This window comes from Pezoporus wallicus, unplaced genomic scaffold, assembly GCF_028554395.1.
Source record: "Pezoporus wallicus isolate ANWC-B61680 ecotype Strahan unplaced genomic scaffold, APGP_CSIRO_Pwel_v1 contig_7545, whole genome shotgun sequence".
NCBI lineage: Eukaryota > Metazoa > Chordata > Aves > Psittaciformes > Psittacidae > Pezoporus > Pezoporus wallicus.
This window is the reverse complement of record NW_026642398.1, coordinates 6,136,657-6,163,176: the sequence shown is the minus strand read 5'-3', so window position 1 is coordinate 6,163,176 and position 26,520 is coordinate 6,136,657. Positions and strand designations below refer to the sequence as shown.

General features: G+C 40.4%; 1 protein-coding gene across 1 annotated transcript; it reads right to left on the bottom strand.

Moving 5' to 3' along the window:
• Positions 1-1,530: 1,530 nt before the first annotated feature.
• On the bottom strand, positions 1,531-25,919 carry OC90 (otoconin 90). Its single transcript, XM_057429775.1, has 14 exons — positions 25,865-25,919; positions 18,821-18,886; positions 18,542-18,601; positions 18,086-18,260; positions 14,154-14,266; positions 12,796-12,924; positions 11,106-11,147; positions 10,136-10,192; positions 7,681-7,782; positions 5,328-5,511; positions 4,870-4,979; positions 3,907-4,081; positions 2,690-2,796; positions 1,531-2,218 (listed from the first exon to the last, which is right to left on the bottom strand). The coding sequence occupies exons 1-14, from the start codon at positions 25,917-25,919 to the stop codon at positions 1,908-1,910; spliced, it is 1,686 nt and encodes a 561-aa protein (XP_057285758.1). The 3' UTR covers positions 1,531-1,907.
• Positions 25,920-26,520: the final 601 nt, after the last annotated feature.

The window sequence follows — 26,520 nt, the reverse complement described above, 5'->3', positions numbered from 1 at the left end:
TGCCTTTGTTAAGCAAACTGAAGCATTAAGTGTGAGAATTCTTAGAGACCTTTCTAATTCCAAGAGGAAGTGAGACAGGTATGACTTGATCCTCAAATCAATTATTAAATTTGCTTCTGAACGTTCAGGATCACACAAACCTGACTCCTTAACAGTCAAACTTACGAAGAACAGTACGGAAGACAGGCAAACTTTGACATCAGTGTTAACCTTCTTTTTTATCCTGCTGTAGGTTTGCAGGCTCAGGATAGTACAACTTGGAATCCAAGTGTCTCAGGTAACACCTTATGTTGTGGTTAACATCCGAACACATCCCAAGTGGGAAGTTAAATGACCCTGTTTATTTCTGGTTCTAATGTCTAAGATGCTTGGGAAGTCAGGCTGGGACATAATGCAGATCTGAACCCAAACCCTGGACACAATGGTGGTTGGGAGGGATGTCAGGCTTTGTTTCTCTTGGTGCTCAGCACAGGAAAAGCTATTGCTGAGGGTGAGGTGCTGTTACTGCTTCTCAGGGAGGGAGATATGGTCCTAGGGACCACAGATGTTGTTGAAGAGTGTAAGACGAACACCAGTATGATTCAGCTGTATGAAAGAGTGGTTGTTGCCAATATAACTTAAAAGATCTCACAAGTGATGCAAACACAGCACAAAGTCAGTTATGGTAGGTCAACAGATAAATGGTCAACCAAGTGAAAAGGACATGATTGCTTTTGATCAAGAATTCGAACCTTCACTTTTTCAGTCGGGTGTGTTTACAGAGGAAGTACCTTATTACTATGGGTTTGATTTTGCAAATGCATGCTCAGATAAAAAATGAAAATCACACTGAATAAAATGTTATCTGTCCTTTTGGACAGGTCACCTTCTGGATTTAAGTGGTGTGTTTGCACTGTGTGTGCTATACAACTGAAATCTAATGGGAAAGATTCTACCTTTGTGTGCATCTTTCATGTCAAAGTAATAAGGTTGCTGGTGAGTTTGACCCTAGCTGGGTTTATTTGTTGTTTAGCTTTGTTATTATTAGCCAAGTTCTAGTAATTTAATTTCTTTTGACAATATTTTATGATCAAAGCATAGTGTAGATTAACACCTTATCAAGTAAAAGGACGTATATATCCTTTTATACTGCTGTTGTCTGATAACTGGTGAATCTTACGAGGGGTGAATTTGGAAACAAAAGCAATCAAACTTGGGTTTAGTAAAAAGCAGAAAGCATTATTCCAGCTTTACATGACATACTCCGGAATGCATCAGTTTTAGTTGATCCCAGGTAGCAGATCCTTTAAATTTAATCCCTTTAGCGTAATGAAATCTCTCAAAACTGGAAGTAACCGAGCATAGTACATAGTTTTGGGGCAAAGAATGGGCTTTCTACTGTCATGATCTGATTGGCCAGCAGAAACTGCAGGTTGAAATTGCAGTTAGATAGGAAGGGGAGAAGGAACTTATTAACTACCTTGGGTTTTCTTCTGAGTGTTTCCTGCTAAGCTCAGTAAAGGAAGAACATCTACAAAAGGAGTTGGAGTAGTTGCAGATTGGTTTAATTAAGAACCTGAAATATTTAGCCACCATAAGCAAGATCCAGTCTGAACCAACTACGCAGTTAGCAGAATCAGTCTTTGATCACAGCAGTTTTTACGTATAGAAATCAAATGAAATTATACAGAATAGTGTGAAATAATCATTTACACATTTAAACATCTGACCTAAGTAGGTGATCCATAGCGCTGACCTCACTATGGTAAGAAGGTATACAGCCTAACATCTAATGCTTAGTCTATGATTATGTCACTTGTGTGCTGGAAAGTGTAAGGCAGGCACTGGAGTGATAAGAAAGAGCAAGGTATGCAGTGACCAACTGTGAATGTATCCATGTTGTTCCTCAAGTGTATAGTGGTAGTTGGTTATCTGCCTTCATGTTGCACAGCTCTGGAGTTTCCAATGTGATGGTGTGTATCTCTCTTTGCTCTTCTTAATACGCTCCCCAGTGGGCCTTCCTCCTCACTGCTCTCCTCGGAGCTGGAAATCCCTGTGCCTGTTCCTGTGCCTGTTGAAGGCCTTTCATAAGGGTCACTTTGACATGAGATTTTCTCCTCTTGGCACTCTTGCCTGTGTGGAAGCTTAAGGCTTTCATTGAAGAAGGCAGAAGCCATGCACTCGGCGGCTGTCTTATCACAAGTGCATAGTAGTTTCTCACACATGCTCCAACCAACACCTGAAAAAGAAAGTTCAGAATTGTTTGATTGAAGTTAAAGTTTGTCAATGTGTGATTTGCCATGGGAAGATGAGCTTTTGAAAAGAAAATTTTCCAATCTTTCTTAAATTTTGGTTTCCAAATTCACCTTTTACCATCTAAATATAAGCCTGACACCAAGGCATTGGGCAACTGAAGGTGCGACTGGCTTTAGTTGAACTTGTGAATGTAAAGACACCAACAGCTGACTTCTCTCTTCAACCAAAAAATGTCTTGAGTGTAGTTTTCTCAGTCTGACCAGGTCACATCATACACAGTGATGTAATACCCTTTATCTCAGCTAGGAAGAAAGCCTAGGTTTATAGTTAGCATTGCAAACGTTTTGTAAGCCAAATTTTTGTGTCTCTATACTCAGCTCCAGCAGCTCACAGGGTGACATTTGGTCTGTAATGCTTCGATTCACTGTCATCAGGACAGTGGAAGTTTACTTACAGTTTGGCTTATGATCGAAACACACAACTTCAGATCTTGAACTTCTTTCTGCATGACATCCAAGTTTCATAACTTGTTCTATACAACAGTGATGAGAGAAGCAGCACCTGAAATAAACACTAGATGTTAAGTGGAACATACTCCTTACATGACAGAGTACTCACAATTATTTTACCTCTTTATTTTCAATGTCTGTTAAAACTAAAATCTCATTTTTCATATAATGGAAAAACACTCTCCATCAAAAAGTAAAATAACCCAAACTGTTCCTACTGTCCTCCCGTACCTGTAGTTTCTTAAGGGGTTCTGTTTTAATTTTAACATATATTACAATTGTAACTGTCACCTACTAAGTGCTGTACTTAGTGGGGCCTCAGTGTGGCCCCAGCTATTATGAACTTCCACACGGGGAGAGGTTTTTAGTTTTAAATGCAACGCTCTCAAGGGAGATTCTTTTGGTTGAATTCTCTTCATTGCTCCAGAATTCAAACTTAAACAAGGAGGATTTAGGTGAGATATAAGGAAGCCATTCTTAACTGTGAGGGTGGTGAGGCACTGGAACAGGCTGCCCAAAGAAGCTGTGGTTGCCACATCCTTGGAGGTGTTCAAGGCCAGGTTGGATGGGGCTTGAAGCAACCTTGTCTAATGGAAGGTGTCCCTGTCCATGGCATGGGGGTTGGAACTGGGTAAACTTTAAGGTTCCTTCCAACCCAAACCATACCATGATTCTATGAATTCCTGCTCTTGGTCAGCTATGCCATGACAGTACATGGTAGCCACAGCAGGTCTCTTGGCTGCAGCTCTGAGCTCTGGCATTCACTTGTGCTTTACACTCTTCTGAAAGACAGGGTGGCAAGGGTGTATAACTCTTCATAAACCATTTTCCAAACTGCCCCTTAGCCAAGTTTCACAGCATCCTTTGATGACACACTCTTCCTTCTGCTCTACTTACTTCCCATCGTTCTCCTTTTTTGAGTCAGTAAATCTCTTCAAAACATTGATGCAATAATAGAATATCTTAGTGACATCAAAGAATTTATGTATTTAAGCGGATTTCTCCCCCCCCCCTTCCCCCAAAAAAAAATGTGGGAAAAAAAAAGTGGCCTCACTACTGGTACCTACCTATAAAGGCCCAACAAAAGCAATACTGATCTTTGTTGGTCCATAAGCACCCAATAATACCCACAGGTAATAGCAGATTATAGAAGAGCCCACACCTGTCCAGTGCATCAGTAGGATAACCTCTCCCTTCTTGGCCACAGTAGCAACCATAAGACTCAAATTCCTCTGGGCATCGCTCAGTTAAACAGAACAGCATTTCTCCTAGCTGGGGCAGCTCCCTCTTTGCTCTTCCATTTCCTCTCTCTTGCAGAAAGGTTAATCGCTCACATACTGTAAAGCAAAAAATGTTATTTGACACATCATGTTTTCACTGGTCTGGGGGTTCTCATGTGATGAGAGAAGAATTTTCAGAGCTATCAGAAAATTTCAAAGACAACTTTTTCTAAATGATGGCTCCACTTCATGAACTATGGCTCTGAGATTAATACTGAGTAGAACAGCAGAAGTGTGCGGGGAAAAATGAAGATATAAATTATAAGTCAAATTGGATTGCCATAAGAGTACTTTGTAATCCTTCATAGACTTTTCTTTTCTTCTGCAATATTCATTCCTAGCTGATCAAACCCGTGCAATAGTTTCTGTCTTGGCTAGTTCAGAAAAGACAGTCCTAACCTCATGTGCTTGCATATTGATGTGCAATGGCTATGGTGCTGGAGGAAACTCCTCAGAGTGAGGAGCAGGGGAAGTTCGTTTTATTGCTTCCACTGCTTGTAAAATAAAGTAACTCAAAGACTCAATTACTGCCTAAAACCAAGAGGAAACATTCAATGAGCTCAGTTTAGATCTGGTACTGTATGAGAAATGTACTTATAACCTAATCATAAATAGTTTCTGTGTGTTAATGATAGCACATTGGTGGAAGAGGTTAAATTGTCCAATTTTCTGGAGGTGAATGCATCTCCTGTTGCTCTTGTAAATACCAATACATAGGTCCTTGGTTTAGAATAGCTGCAATATTTATATGTAATATAGTTAACATACACATACCTACCTATAAATGTAGAGGTAGCTGAATATTTAATTTCATATAACAGGGAAAAAACACCAACTTCATTTACCCTTTCCTGCAGGTTCACTGGCTCTCCTGTCAGACAGTACCAGCTCCAGAGCTATTCCAGAAGAAGTTGGGCTTTGGCCACCCCTTGCAGGGCTTGTCTCTGGAGATAACATATGCATAGATTAGACTTGCAAAGGCAGAAGAAACACTTCTTTCAGTAATGGCTCTAAAAGTGTATATTCTGAACCACAATCCATTGGCAGTCCCCTAGCACTTGTTTAATTCATAGTTGGAAGGCTGTTCATTAATGGTTAGTTAAGCTTTCCTGGTGGGTGTTGGACAATGAACCGTTCCTTTCAGTGCAGTCTGTGTTGTGCACTCTGTATTCTATGTGATCTATCCAGATTTAGGGAGAAAACAGTGTTATTCTACATATCTGTGAGAAATGTTGAATCTTCAGGTAGCTGTGAACAGGAATAGGGGACTGCTGTAAATTAGAATAAGCATAATCATTTTTACTTGCCCTCTTCCTTTGTCCTTGCAGATATGGCTGCAGGAATCTTCTCTGTGGGAACCATTTTGACTTGCAGTGAGTTAAGACCTGCTGGGAACGAGGCTGGGGTCGTGGTTATCTCTTCCACTGACACTGCAGCTTCCATAAATCCATCTTCCTCTGAATAAGCAGAAAGAGGAAAGCAGAAAACAACACAGGAAATAAACAGATTTTCATTTTAGATAGTCGGTCAGAGTAATATCCTCAGGCAGAGCTGGTGCGAGTTGATGGTCATAGAGAAGAAACATTCAGGATGAAAACTGGAAAATCAAAGAGTATCTACACTGGTCATTTCTTCACATCCTTTGCCTTTCAGAAGATAAGGCTTTGGTTAAATACACCCAGTTTAACCACTGTTTAATTTTTAAAACCTTATATGTTGCTGCAAATAATAGGGTTTGCTGGTTAGTCAGCCCTGCTGAGAGATGAAGTGCAAGGGGAGGTGTCATGAGATGTCATTTTCAGAGTAAACTGCTCAAAAAATAGGTGTCAGTTCACATGAGGGTGACAGAGAGAAACTTTAGCGAAGGCAGGAAAATTGCTTGACTGATGCAGCGCTGGGAAACTAAAGGATGGCTGTGTAGTAGCCACAAGGAAATGGCAAGGGGAAAATAAGTTGAGGTTAAATGGAAAGATAATTTTAAGGAGATTCTTTATCCTAAAAACTGGTATTTGTTTATAGATTATCTGAAGCTTTATTGTTGAATGGGAATATTTTGTTTCATTTGGGAATTGATTAACATCTCCTTTCTTTTTTTTAAGCTTTTTTGTATAAGCTAACTTGTACATGAAAACAGGTCCTTTCCAACCCTAACTATTCTATGATTCTATGAAAGGAAATCAAATGGATTCATTTCACCTGAATGTCAATATGAAGAATGTGGCATTTCACAAACAAAATACTTGGAGAATACTAGTGAACATGTGTTTCCACGCATTTAAAGCCTTTCCTTTTGAATTCCATGGGTCAACTTATTAACTGGATTAAACTCAGATTCATTAAATTTGTCCCTCTGATGTTCTGGTTTTAGTATGTGTTGGAAATGACCTGTCATATGGTAAGGGAATAGATTAAAATAATGAAAATCCTGCTAAGAACACAACGAAGCCCATGAAAGTTTGCAGAAAGGGATCAGTAGCAACACACTAGTTTTAACAGCTCGGCAAGGTGCACATTTTATGCCGCTTTGACAGTGATGTGTTAAAATGAAAGCAATTCCTGCCAGATGTAGAAAATAAAACTAGAGTTTGGGAAATGCACTTAGCTAAAAATAGACGGTACAAATAATCTTCCAGGAGCCATGCAGGTCTGCAAGCAGCACAGGGTTTTGACAGATGAGAATAGTTAGTGATTTTTGACCAGTGCTTAGTACAGCAATGTCAAATGTCTGTGGGGTGGGAGATATGGATACTGCTCAGACAATGCAATCAATGTCAAAAAATAGCGACTTTCTACACCCATATTCAGTGCTTATTGGTGTTTTTCTGGTGTGTTTGTCTACATGAATGTTTCTTTCTACAAAAAAGGGGCCAATGAGAACTTCAAAGTCTACCAAGGTGCTCCACTTCCAGCTGTAGCTACTGGTGTGGCTGGGATCAAAGTGCTAAGAATTGCAAAAGCTGAAGTAGGGCTTAGACTGGGAAAGAATTCTATGAAATTCCATGTTATAAAGACAGAGGAAAAATCAAAATGAACCCTTCTGGCAGCAGGTGCTATGGATGTAATTTAAAGGATAGACCATTATATCAGAAAATCTTATGTGAAGAGGTTTTTGCAAATAATGAAGAATGCAAATGAATGGCTGGAGGCAGCAAACAGCTGATACTTCACAGTCTGGTTTTATTGTTGGTGTATATGCAATCTGACCCTAATCTAAATGTTATTCTCTGGCAGCCCTGTTCTCACTGCATAGATTATTAACTGTGATGCTTTTAGATGAAATATTTCTGTGTCAGTCAAAGAGGAAGGAAGGCTGAGAGTCACTGACCTTTTATTGGGAGGACAGGGGGAGCAGGAGCTGTAACTCTGTGGTCCCTTGTGGTAACTGCACAAAAAACAGAGGCATCGTGGTAGTGACCTACCTGCTGCATTTCTGCAGTGTATTTTTGGGCTGAATTCACTGAAAGATCATAAAGCTTAACATAACTATCAGCCTTGTTTTATAAAGGGGGTGATTGGGAAAAGCGAAGTGGTTTGCTGAAGGATGTGCAAGTCAGTGGAAGAACCAGAGCATTAACCAGAGTATTATCTAGAAATCCTGTGCTGCAGATTTTTAACTGTGACAGCACAGAGCTTCATAAACCAAAATCCAATTTCACCTGCAGTAAAGAGTGCCTGATTCGTCAACAACAGTATAATCAGACTCTTACCTCTGGCTCTGGAAGTCCCCAGGGCCATCTCACTGGGCTCAAAGGAGTTCACTGTTGAAGAAGGAAAATGTAGACTCAGAAAACAAGTTGCCAGCACAAACTCTTATGAAAAGTCAAGCTGCTGAGAAAGCTCTTTCAGCAGTGCAGGAAGAGCCAGGCGTTTCATATATAGCGATCTGCCTGCTTATATCAGCGGTGCATTAATTGTTGTAGACAAAGCGATGCTGATCAAATAATCTTATTGCTGCGTTCAAATAATGTGCTTTACAGCATAAATGTGACTGAAGTAGCAAATTCAATATTAAATTCATTTGACAGACAAATGCACTAAAGAGGGTTAGGTATAAAATTTCACTGTTGCACACAGATGCCACGTTTCTCATAAACACCTGCATTCAAAGTCAAGTATAATGGGGAGTTACAAAGGAAAATACTTCCTTAACCTCCAATTTTATTTTTTTACCTGATAAAGTTATTTTCATTTGTCAGCTACCTTTTGATAAATTACAAACATAGCTATCAAATGATCCAAAAATTAATCTCTGCACCTTTTTCATGAGTTAGGATTTTGTGATGTGATCAAGAACGTCTTTGCCATTGCTTCGCAGTAGTGCTTAGCTTTGGTTTAATACAGTTTCCACGGTTGTTGATGGTGGCTCTCATTTGGGTTTAAATGGAGAGACAACTAGTTAAATGGGAAGTAGTTCTCCAAATGTTTCCTTCAAAGTCTGACTATTATGGTTTCTGGTACGTTTTCAGCTTTCTGAAGTTCCTAATGCAGGTTTTTATCCTTTGGCACTATTTTGAGCCTTATGATGAGTGATATCTCCTTAGAGACCATGAGTAATCATTTTTTTAGGAAGTAAAAGATTGCTACAGATGTGCAAATGGAGGTGCACTCACTCCTCCTGGAGTTCTCAGGTTTCTACTACCAAGCTTCCCAGCAGCAGCTAGAAAAACATGAGCCAATATTGGAGCCTATTGTTAGGTGAGAACAAGAAATATCCAGTAAAAACCCCACCATGATACAGGGGAGGCATGGAGAAACAGTCAGCACTTACACTCAGCATAGAGCACCCTTGTTTTGTGGCACTTTTTTAAAAAAATGAAAAGAAAAATTGTTAAAGTCTGAAGGAATATTTCTTTTTTTTTATTTAAAAAAAAGGATGAAAATGGAAGGGGGAAAAAAAAGACGAAAAAAGTCCATATGATTTAATGTTTTTTCATTATTCTAGATTCACACTTAGGGCTATGGCTTACTGAGAAACATGGGAGAGCACACAACAGCTTGAACCTGAGCTCTTAAGTTCCTCAAAAGTGCAACTTTCCATCTCTTCTCAAGTGTTCAAGTGGTCAAAAACTGTGTAGATGAGGCCCGCAGTGACATGGTTTAGTGGTGGTCTTGGCAGTCCTGAGGTAATGATTGGACTTGATGATCTTAAAGGTCTTTTCCAACCTAATTGATTCTATGGTGTTATGAGTGGTTGCTTGGTTGCACCCATCCAGTGCACAGTGACTTGGTACTTGTTAAATACAAGATCCCTGTACACAACACTGGTTTTGTTTTTGATTACAAGAGTGCATCAGCTAAATTGGACTATGGATCATCAAAGACTGGTCTCCTGTATTTCACTGCTGTGTGAATTGGACCTTACTTACTAGGTGTGCCCCCAGAACCACCCAGGACTTTGGATGACTTCTGCCCATGGCCTGTTTCTTGTGTTGCAGTACACACCATGAAGGTGAAAAGTAAATAGTTGTCTCATACTACAGCAATGAGATTTTGTGAGCATCCGTTCCTGAATAAGATAACTTGACTGTAGAAGTAAGAAATGAAGATTGTCAGAAGAACCACTTGGTCTCATGGTTTAGGAACTCACTCGGGAGGTACCAGAGTAACAGGGACTTGAGCCTGGATGTCTGCAAGTAAATAAACCACTAAAATGCTGGCTCATTTGTCACAAACCATGCTTGATATTTCCTCATGGTACAGCTTGGTCCTTTATAAACAAATATCTCTTTAAAGACAAGAAGTATGGAACTGGCTGTGGGACCAGTGGTTGGCACCTACATAGCACGTGTCTGCCAAACGGCTCACTGCTTCTACCTGTGTTCTCAGGGATAAAAAAGGTCTGCTTTGATGAAAACAGGGTTTGTTGTGGAGTTCTTATTCTCAGCCCTTGGTAAACTTACTGTGAACACTGGTTAGGCACATTGCATTAGGCACAAACTGAAAACCAGCACCTTCTCATTCAGCCTTGAATTCAATCACCAAAACATTATATCTACTTTTATAGCAGTCCTTTGGGAAAGGCAGAAAGAAAGCAAACAGCTCATTCTTGTCTTTTATCCTTTCAGCTTTTGGGAGCTGAAAGCAGTGCTTCCTGCACTGCAAGTTGCAAACCTTCTTCCATGGATGCAGTCGCAGGCTGTGTTCCATCAGTCCCAAGACGAAGTAAGTCTGCAGAAATAAAAGCGTTCTTACTCCAGAGAGCCATGGCTTAGGATGCTCATTAGACTGGATCTTGGCATAACATGATCAGCATGTAATTTTGTCATAAATATTATTATTGTGCTTTTTGTACGGTTACTTTTTATATAAATATATAATATGTGTATCATATTTATATTATATAAATATAGAAAATCAAAACCTAATTATTGTAATATATATATCATATTTATATTAAATACAGCAAATCCAAACCTAATTATTGATAATTACAGTAGCAGCACTAAATCCTGCCTTGCTATTTGTTCACTGCTGATACTAAATTCTACTCAGTAGCATGCACTATAATAATCATCATCATAAAAGAATCCCTCAGTCTCTATCACAAAGAATTTCAGCCTAAACAAGAGAAACTGCCTGGTGATCGGCATTTTTTACATTCCCATTTCAGCAGGTACTTGGATACGTGGCCAATAGTGAAGGTATCAAGATAAGAATTAAATATTTAAATGCAAAGCTTATATGTTTAAATCAAAGCACTTGGTTAGGATGCTTGTTGGAGCAGGGCCCTAAATGGGCATGAAAATAGAAAAGGATCCACCTGAAACTGCTTTTAAGCTGCTTTTAGTACATTACTTATATTATTTCTCAATGAAACTCAGGGTTATCTTCTGAATTCCTTCTCAGAAAAAGGAGTCATTTGGCTGAAGTTTTCCTGTGCACCTGAGTAAACACTTGTCACAAAAATGGTGCTTTGGTTTATTGGGCTTATTTCTCTGCCTTTCATATTTTGGCATCTTGCTAAAACTTTGCTTCTCAGAAAGGAATCCATGGCTTCTATATAATGGGGTTATTCTTCTGAATATAAATTGGTCTCAGCTTAACACACTGCAGTCAGTGAATCACAGAAATGAGCACGTACCCTTTGTATGAAGTGTTGTCAGCTCTCTTTTGCTGGTGGTTTCTGAAAAAAGAGGAAGTTCTCTCATCAACTAAAGTGCAAGGAGGGCATTTGTCACTGCTTAATCTGAATAGGGCAAACGGGGTGTTCATGGAATTTATTCCTGTTAGCAAATATTTAGGCAAATACATCCCCATTTCGTTCAACTTTTTCTCTGTAATAATGAATCTGCCAAAATATTTTTCCTAGAAATTTGTCAGATGAGGTCATTATTTTTCTTTAAAAAGCCTGAACTGGCCAGAACTACACAGAAAGATAATAACAGGAGTGAACACTAAATAAAGATGTTTCATTCAAAGGACTTTATTTTTCCATTAAGAAATATAATCAGAGGCCTAAAATTAGAGAGGTATCAGGTGAGCTAAAATTGAATCTATCTTTATCAGCAGAGCTAAAACTAGCATGATTTTCCTGTTAGCACCTAACAATTTCCCCTTATTTGTAATGTGTTGGAACTGACACACTCTCTATTAGAGCCATCTGATCCTAGTCAAAGATTCCTGGCTTACACAAAGCTATTTTCTGCCTTTGATGTACACGTTCCTGTGGCATTTTCTTCTCCATTGACCTGTTCACAAGGGGCTGCACATCCAGAGCCTGATATAGATGTGTGTATCCATCGTTATTTAGCACTGGGGTGTGTGAATGTGAGCCAAAGGCTTAGAAAAACTAGTATTGCTTTTTCACCTCTGTCTCAGCTTGGGAGTTCAAAGGTCTTCCCTCTTGCTGTGCTCTGATTGCAATCCATATGAATTAAGTTTTTAATCCAGCCCTGTTCCCACAGGACAGGTATTCAGTCTTAGAAGGCTGTAATTTCAGCTACAGAGCAGAGATCAATGTATGACAATGGAGATAAATATCCCCTTTGACTTTAGAGAGGATTTTGCCTTCCAAGATGAAAACCAAATAACAGAACAGAGCAGGTCTATTTTTGCTTTTCCAGTTAGTTTTTATATGGTTTGAGGAATATTTGGGCTAGCGGTATTTTGGCAGTTCGGCATTCCTGCTAGTGACCTCAGGGGGCTCACTAATCATCCCAACTATCAGGTTGGCAAAATCATGGAATAATAACCATAGAATGATTTGGGTTGGAAGGGACCTTAAAGCTCATCCAGTTTCACTCCCCTGCCATGGGCCGCGACACCTTCCACTAGACAAGGTTGCTCAAACCTATGTCCAACCTGGCCTTGGACACTGCCAGGGATGGGGTGCAGGAGCCTCCTGAAATAAAAAGTCCTTCCTATCTAACTGGAATTTCCCTGTTGCAGTTGTGTCTCTTGACTCTTGTCCTGTCTCTGAGCAGCTCCAGTAACAGTCTGGCTCTCTCTCCACACCTCAATAGGCACACTACTATTGAGGACAGAAAAGAGATCTACCCTGAGCCTCCTCCTCTTTCATCCTGTGCTCCAGCCCCCTCAGGAGGTCGGTAACCTCTCCTGGATGGGCTCCAGGACAGCAATTAGTCTACCTTCTTCTCTTTGGAATTCACTTGAGTAGCAGTAAATGGAAAGGACACATGAAATGGAGAGCAGGTCAGAGTCCTGGACCTATTGCAGCGAAGTGCCCAGCTACTGCTTCATTCTTGGGTCAGATTTGATGCCAGTTGAAAAAGCAAGCAGGAGGAGGCAGTCAATCAGGTCCTTATTATTACCTGTAACCAGAGGTAGACAAAAGGAAATATCCAGCCCATTCAAGGAGGAGTTAATATGTGCCTTCGCCAAGCATTCAACGGCATCTTTGTCACAGTTGCAGAGGAGCTGTTCACAGGGATCCCCAGAATCTGGAAATAAAACAAGGATCCAAACGAGGTACTATTGAAAAACCTTTTCCATCACCTGCTTTTTCCTCCCTGTAAGGTTTGTGTCTATGTTCATTAATGCAAACCTATTTGTACTGTGATTTTTCACATTAAACACAGTCAAGTTTCACAATCCAACACTGGTTGTGAAATGCCAATGTAGCCTGACACTGCTGGTTCCTTCCATAGAGTATTAAGGACTAAAGAGCAGTGCTTTACTGCCTCTAGTTTTCCCATGGAAAACTTAATCCAGCTGATACCAGCTTTGTCATTTCATGAATTCATTAATACATCCCTCCTATCTCCAAGAATTCGAAGTCCAGATGACAAGCTTTTCATGTAAGGTGTGATTTACTTCTAAAGGATATGAAACAGTTTCATAGGAAATACTATTTTCCCACTTCAAAAACTTCTACCTTTCGGAGTTTCAAAGAACATTGACCTTTCATAGGTGTCACCCTTATATTTCATATTTTTGGCATGTACTATTCTTTTAATGCGCTTTGACCATTACAGATTGGCCTGAATAGCAAAAACAATTTCAATTTGAAACAAGAAAAGGAAATTGAATCAGATTGCTTAAGCAAGTTTAGGGATTCTTCTCCTCTTTGCTGGTATCCTCAAATCATGTTCTAGCTTATCATCTTTTCTGAGAGCCAATACTTCTTGAAACGTTGTATTAAAAACTATTAGGCATTAAAGAGCCCCACTCCACACTTGCCAGGACTATTCCAGCATTGCATGGAGTAACTCCTATTGTAATGCCATTGTCTCTGTTGTCATTGGTGATACTGTTGTAGCTGAGGAGTGTATATAACCCTGTGAACAAATACTTTGGATCCCTCAATGTATATAAAACTGAGGCCTTCAAACTTCAGAAGGGAACTGTTTGTGAGGTATTTTCCCAGCATCCACTGCACTTATGATATGTGGAGATATCTCGATCAATGCCAGTGGACCTGCAAGGTCAGGGAAACCTCAGCCTGTTCATGAAGCCTATTTGACTTCAGTTTCTCTGCCTAGTTGGGCTTTGATACCTCTGTGTATTCCCATTTCCATTCAGTCCTGAGCAGAACACTTAATCCCTTCAAAATCCACATGAGGAGGTGGTTTCTACTAAGTTTATATATGACTTCAGTGGGCAAAGCAAAATGAGCTTCTTGGTCATGGTGAGGCTCCAGCATTAAGCTCCTTTAATGGGTTAATCTTACCACAGGTCAGGTTTTCAGTAGAGCAGCTGACATCTGTAGGAACCTTTGATGGGTCCCACGTGCACTCCATCTCCATCGCTTCCTCATAGCATTTCCGGTGCTGGAAACAGCATCTTAAAGGATGAAATAACACACAGTGCACAGGATTTAGTTTCAGTTCAAGCTCAGACTGCAATGCTCTCATGTTGCTCTTACTCAAGAATGCAAAAAGTGCTAAAGAAGAAAAAGAGGTCCTCAGTGTGGTCCCTAGGCACAAGGAAGACTGAATACTACTTTCCTCTAGGTCAGTCTAGTGCGATAAGTACAGCTGGATGCAAAACTCAATGCTGGGATCAGGTCTGCAGGCTGTGGGAAACAACACTTTCATTTCTGTCCTGCTGCAGTACCTGAGTTCTTACAAGGATTCCACAGGCAGTTTAAATGAGAAATCCACTGCCAGTATCCAAATACTGACCCACAGCACTCACTCCCAAACTGTGCCTCATGGCTCGGCTCTAGAGAGCTCAGATCCAGCCCTGCCACAACCTTTCTCACTGCAGATTTGGACAACTACAAAGAGCCTGGCACTCACTGAGGGTTAATGTATCTGCAATGCCTTGTGAATCCCTGTGTCTTGCTGAGAATATATAAATCTGTGCAGTGTAACCCTCTGTTTCTGTACTTTCTCTGCTATGCAACGAGCAGAATTAAAATACAGCCACGCGAAAGAGCCACAAATGCCTGAAATGCAAACCCCAAACGTCTGTGTGACCACTTTAGCTGTGAATAGCAATGAAAGTCAGCTAAAACAAGCAGCTCTTCATCAATCAGCTCTTCAGCTGTTTTTGAACAAAGCCATTTCTTCTATATTATAACAGCATCTGTGTGCACTCACATCAGCTATAAATGAAACACCAGTAAAACATTCAGTCATCATTTACCCCATATAAAATTGTTACAGAGATAAAGCAGGGGCTTGCTGCTCGATTTAGACTCAAATATCCTAATTTCAGAGAAACAGGCTCAGAACATGGGGCTGTTATTGAATTGCCATTGGTCTTGTCCATGCTGAATGCAGAGACAACATTAACACTCAAACCCAGCATCTGCTGCCAGGAATCACGATGCCACGCGGTCATAGAATGATATAAGGAGTTTAATTTAACTAAGCTGATAGGAGATTTTTGTTAAAGACACAGTGAATGTGTTATTACACATCACCCACTGCCCTGCATGTGCACCTAGTGTGGACTGAAGCACTCCTGCACCGATCAGAGCAGGGAGCAAACACGCTCCTTTCTAGGCTACACATTAACTTCCTCACAACCTATATTTAGGAAGCGTTTAATATTTAATCACTTACAATATTAATATATTATTGCAATATCCCTCACAACCATGGAAGCAGTCCAAGTCCTAACCACAATCACACTTTTGACTTGTTGAAAGACATCGGAGATGAGGTTTGCTTAGGTTGCCAGCAGCGGATCAGAGCTCATGAATAGCAACCCTAACTATTCTATTATTCTATAATAGTGTTATCCCAGATGATGAAGTTTCAAAGCCCAGTTTCTTGCACTCCAGGGTCTCTGCTGCCTGTTGGTGGGTTTTCCTGCTATAACCTGGTTTAGGAGACTGCTGGAGTGTATTGAACAAAGGTGAGGGCAAATAGCATTCAGCAGAGCGTCTCTGATGGCTCCTCCACACCACAAACACTACTATGTCTTGTTTCAGAGGTGAGGGCTAAATCTGTAAACTCTATCAAGAACAGGGTTTTAAACACAGAGCTGATGAAAAGTGTCAAGAACCATTCCTTTTTGTGCCTGAGATCTAGTGAGGTGTCAGCACATAAAAGCTCCTTTAACTGCATAATTATGCAAACTTCCTGCAGTTCTTGTTTGTTTGAAGCATCACAATCATGTCAACCCTGAAACAGTTAATCAGAAAATATACTTGCCTTCCCTTTGTAAGAAGGGAATTGTAAGACATGGATTGTCCTCTGGGCATGGTTCTCTTTCTCCATTGACTATGGAGGCTCCTAATGGAGCCCGTGGACTGGGCTTCTAATTTAGATATGCAATAAACTACTTGGGGAAATGGGAAAGGTCTGGTACAAACCTTTTCCAATGCCTTAAAACCCTACAGTGAGATGTTCAGCCCCTGTTTATGAAGCAGAAATGGCAGTGACAAAATCTGAGGTTTGCAAAACTAGTTTCCAAGAAATAAAGTCACTGAGAAGATTAGGACACGCTAGGAACCATGTCTGACAAAAACAGCCACTGGTTTGATGCTCAATTGAACCAAAGGCGTATCTGTGTCAGTGGCAAAGCAATAATCAGTCTCCATTTACTGCAACCTGCAGAGGGGTTGCCATGCCGCTAAGGAAACCTCACTGCAGGGCTGCTAACTTATCTGTAAACACTAAGAGGATCTATGGATGGTTCTTGGACAAACATGCTGATAAATCATTCAGCCCTGTCTGTATTTATGCTGCTCTGCATTAAAATGAAGCTAAGTAAGGCAAAAGCCCAGGTGCTCAGCTCCACAGGTATCAATGCATTGAACTGATTTGAGCTCTTATTTCAGCGTGTCATCATGAGTGCTCAGAAAAGCTTTCTTAAGAAGTCCCATGGGTTTTTTCCAATAGCAGGCTTAGATTTTCATTTTCCCAGCCATCCCATGCTGGAAAGTGGATGGTTTCATTTCCATCTAGCTATAGGCACTACCCCTTCCTGAGCCACTGCTGTCTTCACTCAGGGCATTAATACATTACATTGTTGGAAGAAACTTTTTTCTATTTAGACATGGATCCTGATTCTCTTTGAATTTCTTTTCACACCTCACACTGGTATAAGTGAATAACCATTTGATTGTCCTGGCCTGAGATTACATTTCTTCTCATTAGCCCAGTCAGGGTCTGCGGCAGCATCCCTCCAAAGCACAGAGAGGAGCTTGGATGGTTCAGTTCCTGGTGCATGATACTGGGAAAAGCCATTGAGTTACATTGTTCTGCTCTGCTCCTGGATGCTCCAGTGCTCACAACACAGGTATTCAGGGCAAGATCTACTTAACCTCCTACCTGCCACTTGAAGTCATACTCAGCTGCAACCTGATTCTGTTGATGCTTAAATCCCCTTCAGATGCCAACATTGTCATTATAGCCCACTATGACCTTACACTGCTCCCAATACCAACACTTTGGTAAGATTGTAAACTCACTAAACTGCTCGGATTGATGCTCTCCCACTCACCTTAATAACAGGCCTTCCAGTTTTTGGCACCAATTGAAGGGTAAGACAGAATTCCCCAATACAAAGGAATTTGTGAGGTTTTGTTCACAAAGATCTGTCCAGAATTTAAAGAATTTGGAACTTCTGGGTAAGATTTGTCAAGGAGATGGGTATGGTGTTTGCTTATGCTATTGCATTAGTAACCCACCTTTGCAACCAATTTAAATCAGCTGTGCCACCAGAGCTGCACTAGTGGAATTGTATGCAGGTGTGAGAGACTTTGCTTTTATCTCTAGGATGGGACTATTTCTCCCCAGTGAAGTGTGGTAAGATGGGTTGATTCTGAGCTATGAAGAAGAAGAAGCAAGTGGATCATTATATGCTATAGATTATGACCACCTCGACTTTATTTGTTTCCAAGCCATGCTGTAAAGTGACTGGTATGGGGTGTTGGCCCAACAAAATGATCTGTTGACCAGCAGGTAGGAAAAACATAGGACAGGGCTAATAAACCAGGGCTGAAATTGTCTTTTGTAGGTTATATCAGATAGTTAGGTTGTGTGTGATGAATAGATTCAACAGGGGTGGAAAGCATTTATAATAACTCTGAACAAAACCTTTTTTTACAACTGTCCTCAAATTGTTTAGGCAAGTATTACACTTCGGGTCATCAAAGCATGAGGGCACTGACAGCCAGTCAGGGCAGATGGGGCTAACACTTACTCATCAGCTTCATCCACAGGGAGTCCTTCCATCTCAAACCGGCAAGAGCAACCATAGTCTTCGAAGTCCCTGGGACAAAGCCCAGTAACACACTTCATTTTGTTCACAAAGTTGAGCAGGGCAGGGAAGTTCGTGAAGATGGACTGTAACCAGGTGAAGTGAGAACCCAGGCAGTCTGGAAGGAGAGCAGCCACAAAATCGAGGTCAATGGAGGTGAGCCTGGTGTGGGTCACACATGAGTGATGTTCATGTGAAAACAGAGCCTAAACAAGGCAGGGACATTGAGCAATGCTTGACACTTGTCCATAAAACATGGCAACAGTTAACAGTATTTAGTATTATAGTCTTTGGGGAAATCTACAACCTCAGTAATCCCTGCTCCTTTTCAGTGTATACAAAAGAAAACTCCATGGGATTTCTATTCAGTGCTCAAGTACAAATGGAACGCATACTTACCAAAAAATAATGCAACACTTTCCACATTTTGAAAGACTCCATTGAAGAATGTGGCATTGTCTGGATGAAAAGATAAGCAAACCACACTTCTTTATTAAGAGGTAAATGACAAGAGCTGCCCCCAGACTGCCCCTGGTCCTGCTTCAGTTGCTAAACCAGCTTGAGATAAGAGTTACTAGCTGTTTGCTGACAGCACGTGCCGCTGCGATGCTTCTCGAGTACAAGCGATTCCCCACTGCCATGCAATAGTGTAGAAAGTAAAGCTTAAACCATTCTTACTCAGGATTCTTTCAGGCGTGTCAAGAAGCTCTGGCAGGAATGCTGGCTTCTCCAATCCTTGGCCACCTGCTTCAGCAAACACATTTGAGAAGAAAAAGATTTAAATATAAATGAAAACAACAAATCAAAGCCATATACTTACTTTATTATGACACATACACTGCAGGCATTTCAGATACCTTCCTACACTACTGAGGTGCTTCATCAAAGCCATGAAACAGTTGCTTGGCTCCATCCACACCCAGAAAAGCCTGGAAGCATACTGGTTAAGTCACATTGACTTCAGCTTAAACTGAGATATTGCTGGTGAAGATGTGCTAACCCTTGTAGGTTAGATGTGTTAACTCTTCTGAACAGCAGCACTTGCTGGGATGTATCAGTAGAATTGTATAACACTGCTTCAGTTGCCCAACTAGTTTCATTGTCCCAAATGTTTCTACTCTGTAACCCTGTGCTCTTATTTGAAGCATGGCTGAAACTAGATGACCTTAAGGCCCTTTCCAACCCTAACTATTCTATGATTCTATGATTCGATGGTTATTTGAAGACAAGAGTTTTCATTTTTCTGAGTCCTTATTGCTTCTCTTCCCAAACTGGTTTTTTCTTAATTGTATTTTTCCTTTTGAAGATCCTGTGATGTATTTTCTTTCTATTTGCCATGTCCTGAACAAGGGTGAAATCAAGACTTGTTCTCTCCCTTCCTATTTCTCCTCTTTCTTATTTTTTGCATTATTTTAGGAGAGAATGTGTTACTTTGGATATATTTAAACTAAACTTTTTTTTTCTTTTAAGGTATTAAAGGTATTTAATGGCTCAAGGTTCTAAAAACTGAAGAAAAACCCTAATGCTAAATTCATGGCATAGCTTATATCTCAGAAACACTGGCATTAGGAAAGCTGTCTGTGGTCTCTATGAAAGATTCTGGAGAGAGCTGACAGTTATCTTGCCAATTTGTTGCATTTCCCTGCCATAAATGTAAGTGTAAGAAACTGGAGTAATGGGGTTTGTAGATATAGACTGCTTAAAGCTATGTTTAGGAAAAGATTAGGAAAAAAATAGGACCTTTTCCTTAGATTATATATAAGTATCTTCTCAGGATGTCTACAACTTTTGTGTACTGAACAAGATGTTCATGGTAAGAGCCATATGCCTCCAGCAACTCATTTCTCAAGTTAGTGGCAGAATATGGATATGGGATTGAGGGAGATAGGAACAGGATGTTCCTCTTCTGTTTTTCTTTTCCTGAAAGTCTTGCTCACAATGAAAAGCTTTTAGAAGACCAGCAATCCATCAGAAGCACCCTTCACTGCAGCAGGTCTGAAGGGACAGACTGCTTTCCACAAACCACACAACAACTCCTGATAAAGGGTGGCCTTTTCACGCAGCTGAAACAGGTCTGTTGAAAGCTTGACAGCCAGGAGTAAATCAGATTCGATCAAAGCAATGGTGTGCCTTGCAAAATAAATAGCACTGAATGCTGTGTTTTTGTACACACGCTTGCTAAAGAAAAATTGCCCCTTATTTTTGGATTAAAGCCTGTATTTCCTCTGCAATGACAAACGTCCTTCTCCCAAGCCATTTCTATCAAGCACATCTGGAGCCATGTTTTGGCAAACTGTGTAACACCATGGTTCAGACTCAGTGTCTGTTGATCAATAGCCAGTGCTCATTTAGTCCTTTCAGCAAAACTTTGGAAAACATGAAAATCCCATTGAGTTGCAATGAGACAGAGAGAACTGATAAAGCCACGTTACAGAACTGCTGAAGTTGTGATTGCTCCAGCATCCTTAGAATCACAGAATCATAGAATAGTTAGGGTTGGAAAGGACCTTAAGATCATCCAGTTCCAACCCCCCTGCCATGGGCAGGGACACCTCACACTAAACCATGTCACCCAAGGCCTCATCCAACCTGGTCTTCAACACTGCCAGGGATGGAGCATTGTCGTGCTGAACCCAGGACAAGCATTCACAACCTCCCTGGGCAAAATCCTTCACTTGCACTTTGTTCTTCTCAGCAAACTTCATTTGCACACACCCAATTAACATGTACATGTTTGAAGTTCCCCTAGAGACAAATCTCTGTCACAGGGTCAGCAGCTCAGTAATCCTGTGGCTATTCTAATCCTTTTATTGCAAAGAACCATATTTCTAGTTGTCACTAAGTCAAGATCAATGAGCCAATGTCTGCCAATAAGATTGCTTCATTTTGTTTAAATTGTCATGGGATGGACAAAGAGAAAATACTTTCTGGATGGATTATTCTCTTTTCTTCTTTTACTGTCATGTCTTTTGGTCCTGTGTTGCTCCCTGCCAAGCCAGTGAAAGATTGCGCTACGAAACTCAGTCCTTTAAACCTCAGAAGATCCTGGGGATGTCAACTTCTCTTTCTTTTCTCTACAACCTGCTGACTTGTCACATGTCCCTAGGAGACTCCTATGATACATCAGCTCTTGGGCTTTTCTGTTGTGTACCTTACCGACAGAACTTTCAGACACATGTAAAAAACCTTTCTAGACTGTGTCTGTGATGTTGCCGCTCTGACAATGCTTTTCTGCAGCGCTATGTGAAAACAGCCCATCAAAAAGCCATCAGTGCACCTCCAGGTGTGTTTTGCAATTGTGGCTAATTAAAACACCATCATTTAGGGCATGGGTGGAGTCATTGTAATCCTCAGGGAGCAGAAACCTTGACTGTGCCAGGATAAATCAGGCAGCAGCAAACCCAACTTGCTTGATTTATTCAAGGTAAATCACATTAGGTTCTCACAAAGATGCTAGCTCATGCACAGATACTTGCTTTAGTCTCAAAGCAGAGATCAGCAGAATAGATGCCACATAAATATAAATCAACAATCCTCTCCAAACCTAAAAAGGGTAACATTTTAAATCTTTGGCCTCAGGCTGTGCTTAGCTGGGGGACTAGACTATGAAAACTGTGGCACAGCATTTGAGGTTTGGGGAGAAATCTCTTTTAAACATTATGTAGACAAATTTCTGAGTGTCCAGACATTACTGAGTGCTCTAGATATTATCAATATATAGTTCCCTTCACATCTGGGGACTAAATATCCCTTTATTCATAATGGATAAATGGAGTAGGTATTTTGGCGTTCTCTATCACTGCAGTGGGAAATGCTAATACTCTTTCGGTTTTCTATTCATACACTAGGAGTCTTAAGGTTCAGCTTTATCAGTATATTTTATCCCATATGTTTTCGGTTAGAACTTTTTCTTTACTGACTTCTAATGCTTGCAGCCCCTGAGAAGAGAGGTGACTGGTGAAATTGAAGTAGATCAGTGCAGAATTTAGTCTATGCCAAGGTGCTGATCTTTCTTTTCCCTTTAGAAATAATCCATGGAGTGACCAGAAAAGGTGTTAGGCCTTCCAAGAGTCCTCCTCTTCACCTGCACACTGCTACCCACAGCACAGGGACTGCAGAGACTTGAAATATTTGCCCACCCCTGTCACAGGGAAGCTCCTTCACCCATGACAAGAAAATCATAAGAGTTATGTGAAGAAAATTATTCATAGCAAAATTTGAAGGAGGAGCTTTATCTGAACACGAGTCATATTTCAGGATGCACTGAACGGTTTGGAGAATTTAGACAATGCACGTGTATTGAACGAGTAGAATCTCTTTATTTTTAACTTGTAACTTTTTTGGAGTCTAAAGGATTTAAATAATAACCAAATACTAGCAGAAAGAAAGTTGCAGTTTATTTGGGTGTATTTTTAATCCCACTAAATGTTTCTTGCTACACTAAAAGTCCTGAGAAAAATACATTTTATAAGAACTCCATAGACAAACTTTTTTAGGTGTATTTGATCATTCAACGTCAGATTTGAGGGGGGAGAAGGTGTTCTTCTAAAGGGTTGTTTCCAAACGCGCAAACTTACAGCAGTATTTAGACATAGATTTCAAATAATCATAAAAATACATTGCTACTCACCACTGTACAACATCACTGACACAGACACCAGCAGAATTGCAATCATTTTAGTCCAAAGACAAGAAACAGTCACACAGCAGACCGGTGTGCCTGGAGAGTTAAGTAAAATATTAGGCAGAACGTTATCGCTTGAAACTGGGAAGGGGAAGGCATCAGCTTAGAAAATCATTGTTTTGTAGCCTGGCCATATTTCTGCTTAATACAATTTGGTTATTACCCTTATAGTAAATGCACATATTGCAACAATGGTGAGCCTTAGGTATCCTTCAGATTTCACCAATGTCCTTTATAAACAATATTTGTTTCAGTATCTCTTTAGATGAGTCAACAGGCTCAGCCAAAGCACCATTGACAGGGAGAGCTCATTTAGCAGTGGAATGGTGTACTTGAAGTTTCTTTTATTTTACAAACAGTTTTTACATCTTAGTTGATCTAACAGGGCATTTAAACAATTCTTTAAATTTTAATTCTTTAAATTCTTTAAATTGTTTAAACAATTATGTTTAAATGCAGATATTGTGAAACTGTGTAAATCAAGAGACATTCTGGGATTAATACTATTGAACCCAGTTAATCTGCATTCCATTCTACTAGTTATCTTCACATCACAAAAATCTCTCCCACTCTGTAGTCAAACATTTAATCTGCATTGAGACTAATCTAATGCATCATGTCTTTTCCTAATGATAAAACACGCTGTTAAGAGCTTTAAGTTCTGGGTGTGTTTGTCCTTCCATAAATGTATGTAAAGAATTCTTCTGAAGCCTTGCACAAGTATTTATCAAATACTAGATAATGGATTTGTTTTGATCTATACTCCCAGGTTTGCAGTAATTTTCTAAGAAGTAAGTCAGGTATGGACTTTTTTACAGCCAAATAAATTAATATTTATTTATCAGTTTTCAGATATTTATCTACTGTTGATTATCTGCTCTCCTATTGTCAAATATCACATTAATTCCTATTAAAAAATGTATTATTTCATTAGGAAGTGAGATTATAAATCTAACAGCTCTGCATGTTTATATAGTCTACTATCCCAGATCTCTTACCTATACTTCAGTCTACAACTCCAGTCCCAAATAGCTTATTCTACATTGTTTCCTTCCTGATTCCTGTGTTATAGAGTGCATCTAGAAAGGCTTACCTTGAGGGATATTATTCGAAAGCAGTTGGATGGAGGACAAATGGATTTCAGCATAGTCAGTACTAAGTTATTTATACCCACTTGGATATATACCGCACCCATGTGATCACTTCCTTTATCAAACCACTTCAACATTTATTAATTAATTCTTCCATAAGGTTCCTTAGAGTCATTATGCTCACAGTGTATTTTAGTGATGTAGCTCCAGCCATGTAAAGGATCTATACTGGGAAGTCTGTTCTGCAGGTGCATTCACCGTATAATGACCTTGCCTAATACTCTTGGCTGTAATTAAATAACAATCATCTCATTGTTATTAATCACTCACAAAATCTCTGGGGCATGTGAATATGGCTTTAATAGCTTAGCAAGAGGTAGTGCTCAGTGATGAAAGATGAGTGAAAATTTACACAGCTTTAAACACTGGCATTCCTCAGGGTTGAGAAGTCGTCCCTCATCTATCCACAGTGGCTCTGATCCAAAGCTGAGTGAAATCCAGGGGAAGGTTGAGTCAATGAGCTTTGAGAAGGCTTCTCCTCATCAGAGAGATGTGCTTTCGGCCAGGGTCAGACACCACAACCCTTCACAGATGCCATTAACAAAGGCAAACTGTCCACTGAGTTTTAGCATGGAAAAGTGAGAAGTCCACAAACTGGAAATTGCAGAAATACATACATGGACAGGAGGCTTGGGTCCTCCAAGACCTTCAGAAAGCCTTTTGACACTGTCTCCGCTAAGATCCTCCTAGAGAAGCTGTTGATATATGGGCTGAATGAGCCTGGTAACATGGGTTGAAAACTGGCTGAATAGAGGGGGCCAGAGGGTAGTGATCAGCAACACAAAGTCTGGTTGGAGGCCAGTGACTGTCAGTATAGGTGTCCAGGTCTGGGCTCCTCAGTATGAGACAAACATGGACAAGCTTGAGACAATCCAGGGCAGGGCCACAATGATGATTAAGGGACTAATTTCTGTGTGAAAGCAGCACTTGTCATCTCTCATTATGAGGAGAGGTTGAGAGCTGAGACTCTGCAACCTAGAGAAGGCTCAGGGGGATCTAATCAATGTATATGAATATGTGAAGAGAGGGTGCTCGGTGACATGACAAGAGGTTCACTGTGAACATCAGGAAATGCCTTCTTACTGTGAGGGGGACCAACCACTGACACAGGATGCCCAGATAGCTTGTGGAGCCTCCCTCACTCCCCTCCCTCGGAGATATTCCAAAGCCATCTGGACACGGCTTTGGAATCACAGATGTTTGCAATCACTAGGCATCTGGGCAACTGGCTTTAGGTGGCCTTGCTTGGGCAGAGGGAGTGGACCAAATGACCTCCTGAGGGGCCTTCCAAGCTCAAACATTCTGTGATTCAGTGATGCTCTATTGGTTCAGTACTGACATGTTGACAGGGTCCAGTCATAGCATTTCTGTGTCCAGACTTACCAAGAAAATTTACAGAAGAGTGAAACATGGCAGAAATTATGTGTTAATGATATAAAAATTCATTTTCATGTGGGTTTTGGTGTCTCCATTTGCAGTATCCAGGGATTGCCCAAAGAGTATTTTTACTGCTTGGAAGAACATTTTCAGCTTGACAAATCATAGGGGGCTTGACTGAGCATAATAATAAACATGAGTCCTCTGAGGTACTGGTTTGTCCATATGCCACCATCATTTCTGTACTTCTGCCAGACATGCATAGAGGATTTTCAGGACTGAAAACCCTGGAATATGGGAAACAAATATGTTTTCTGAGGGCAGCCACTGTGTTCACTTTTTTCATGGAGTTTTTTCATTCCTTCTCTTATTTTGAAATTTTTCTCATTAATTTTCATTATTCCCCTGGGAAAGCCAAATGTAAGTCTGACACAACTGTGACCAGAAGGTTGTCATTCAGGACAGGTACCATTAATCCTTTCTCAGCTCCTTTCACAAGATATCCATTACCATCAGAATCCTTCCGATTCTGTCCCCATGAGCACGCTTGGGCAGTAGACCTCATGGCTTTCCAGGACATTAGAGTGGAGATGGTTGTGACCTACCCCCAGTGCCAGGCATGGCTCAGGTACAACCTATTGCACTACACAGGCTAACACTGTCCGAGGACCTGTACTGATGAAGAGAAAACAGACTGATTTATTCTAAACACAGAAGTGCCCTTTAACGTGGAGACTAATGCTACAACTCAGAGCTGATTAAACTTATTAAACAAATAATAAAACACTCTTTAAAAAGGGGAGCCTTTCCCCAAAATGCTTTTTGATACAAAGTCAAACTGACTTTAATGGTTGCTTTCTGCCCTTATGTTCTTGTTTCCATGTCCTTCTGCCTGAGTTCTCCAAAAACTTAATGATAAAAATGTATAAGATAATATGGGTGGGTTTTTTCTTTAATTGCATTTTCTGGCTTTAAGGTGGTTTTGTAAGATTTAAAGGCAAATCAGTTACACAAAGATGTAGTTCACTCAGTTCCTCACAGCAGAACTGGTCTGCCTTGGTTGAGGAGAGGTGCCGCAGAATTACATCTCTCCACAGCACTGCAGTACCATGGCCCTGTTAGTATTCCCAATTCATATATTCTTTGTATTGATATTCCTCTTGTCC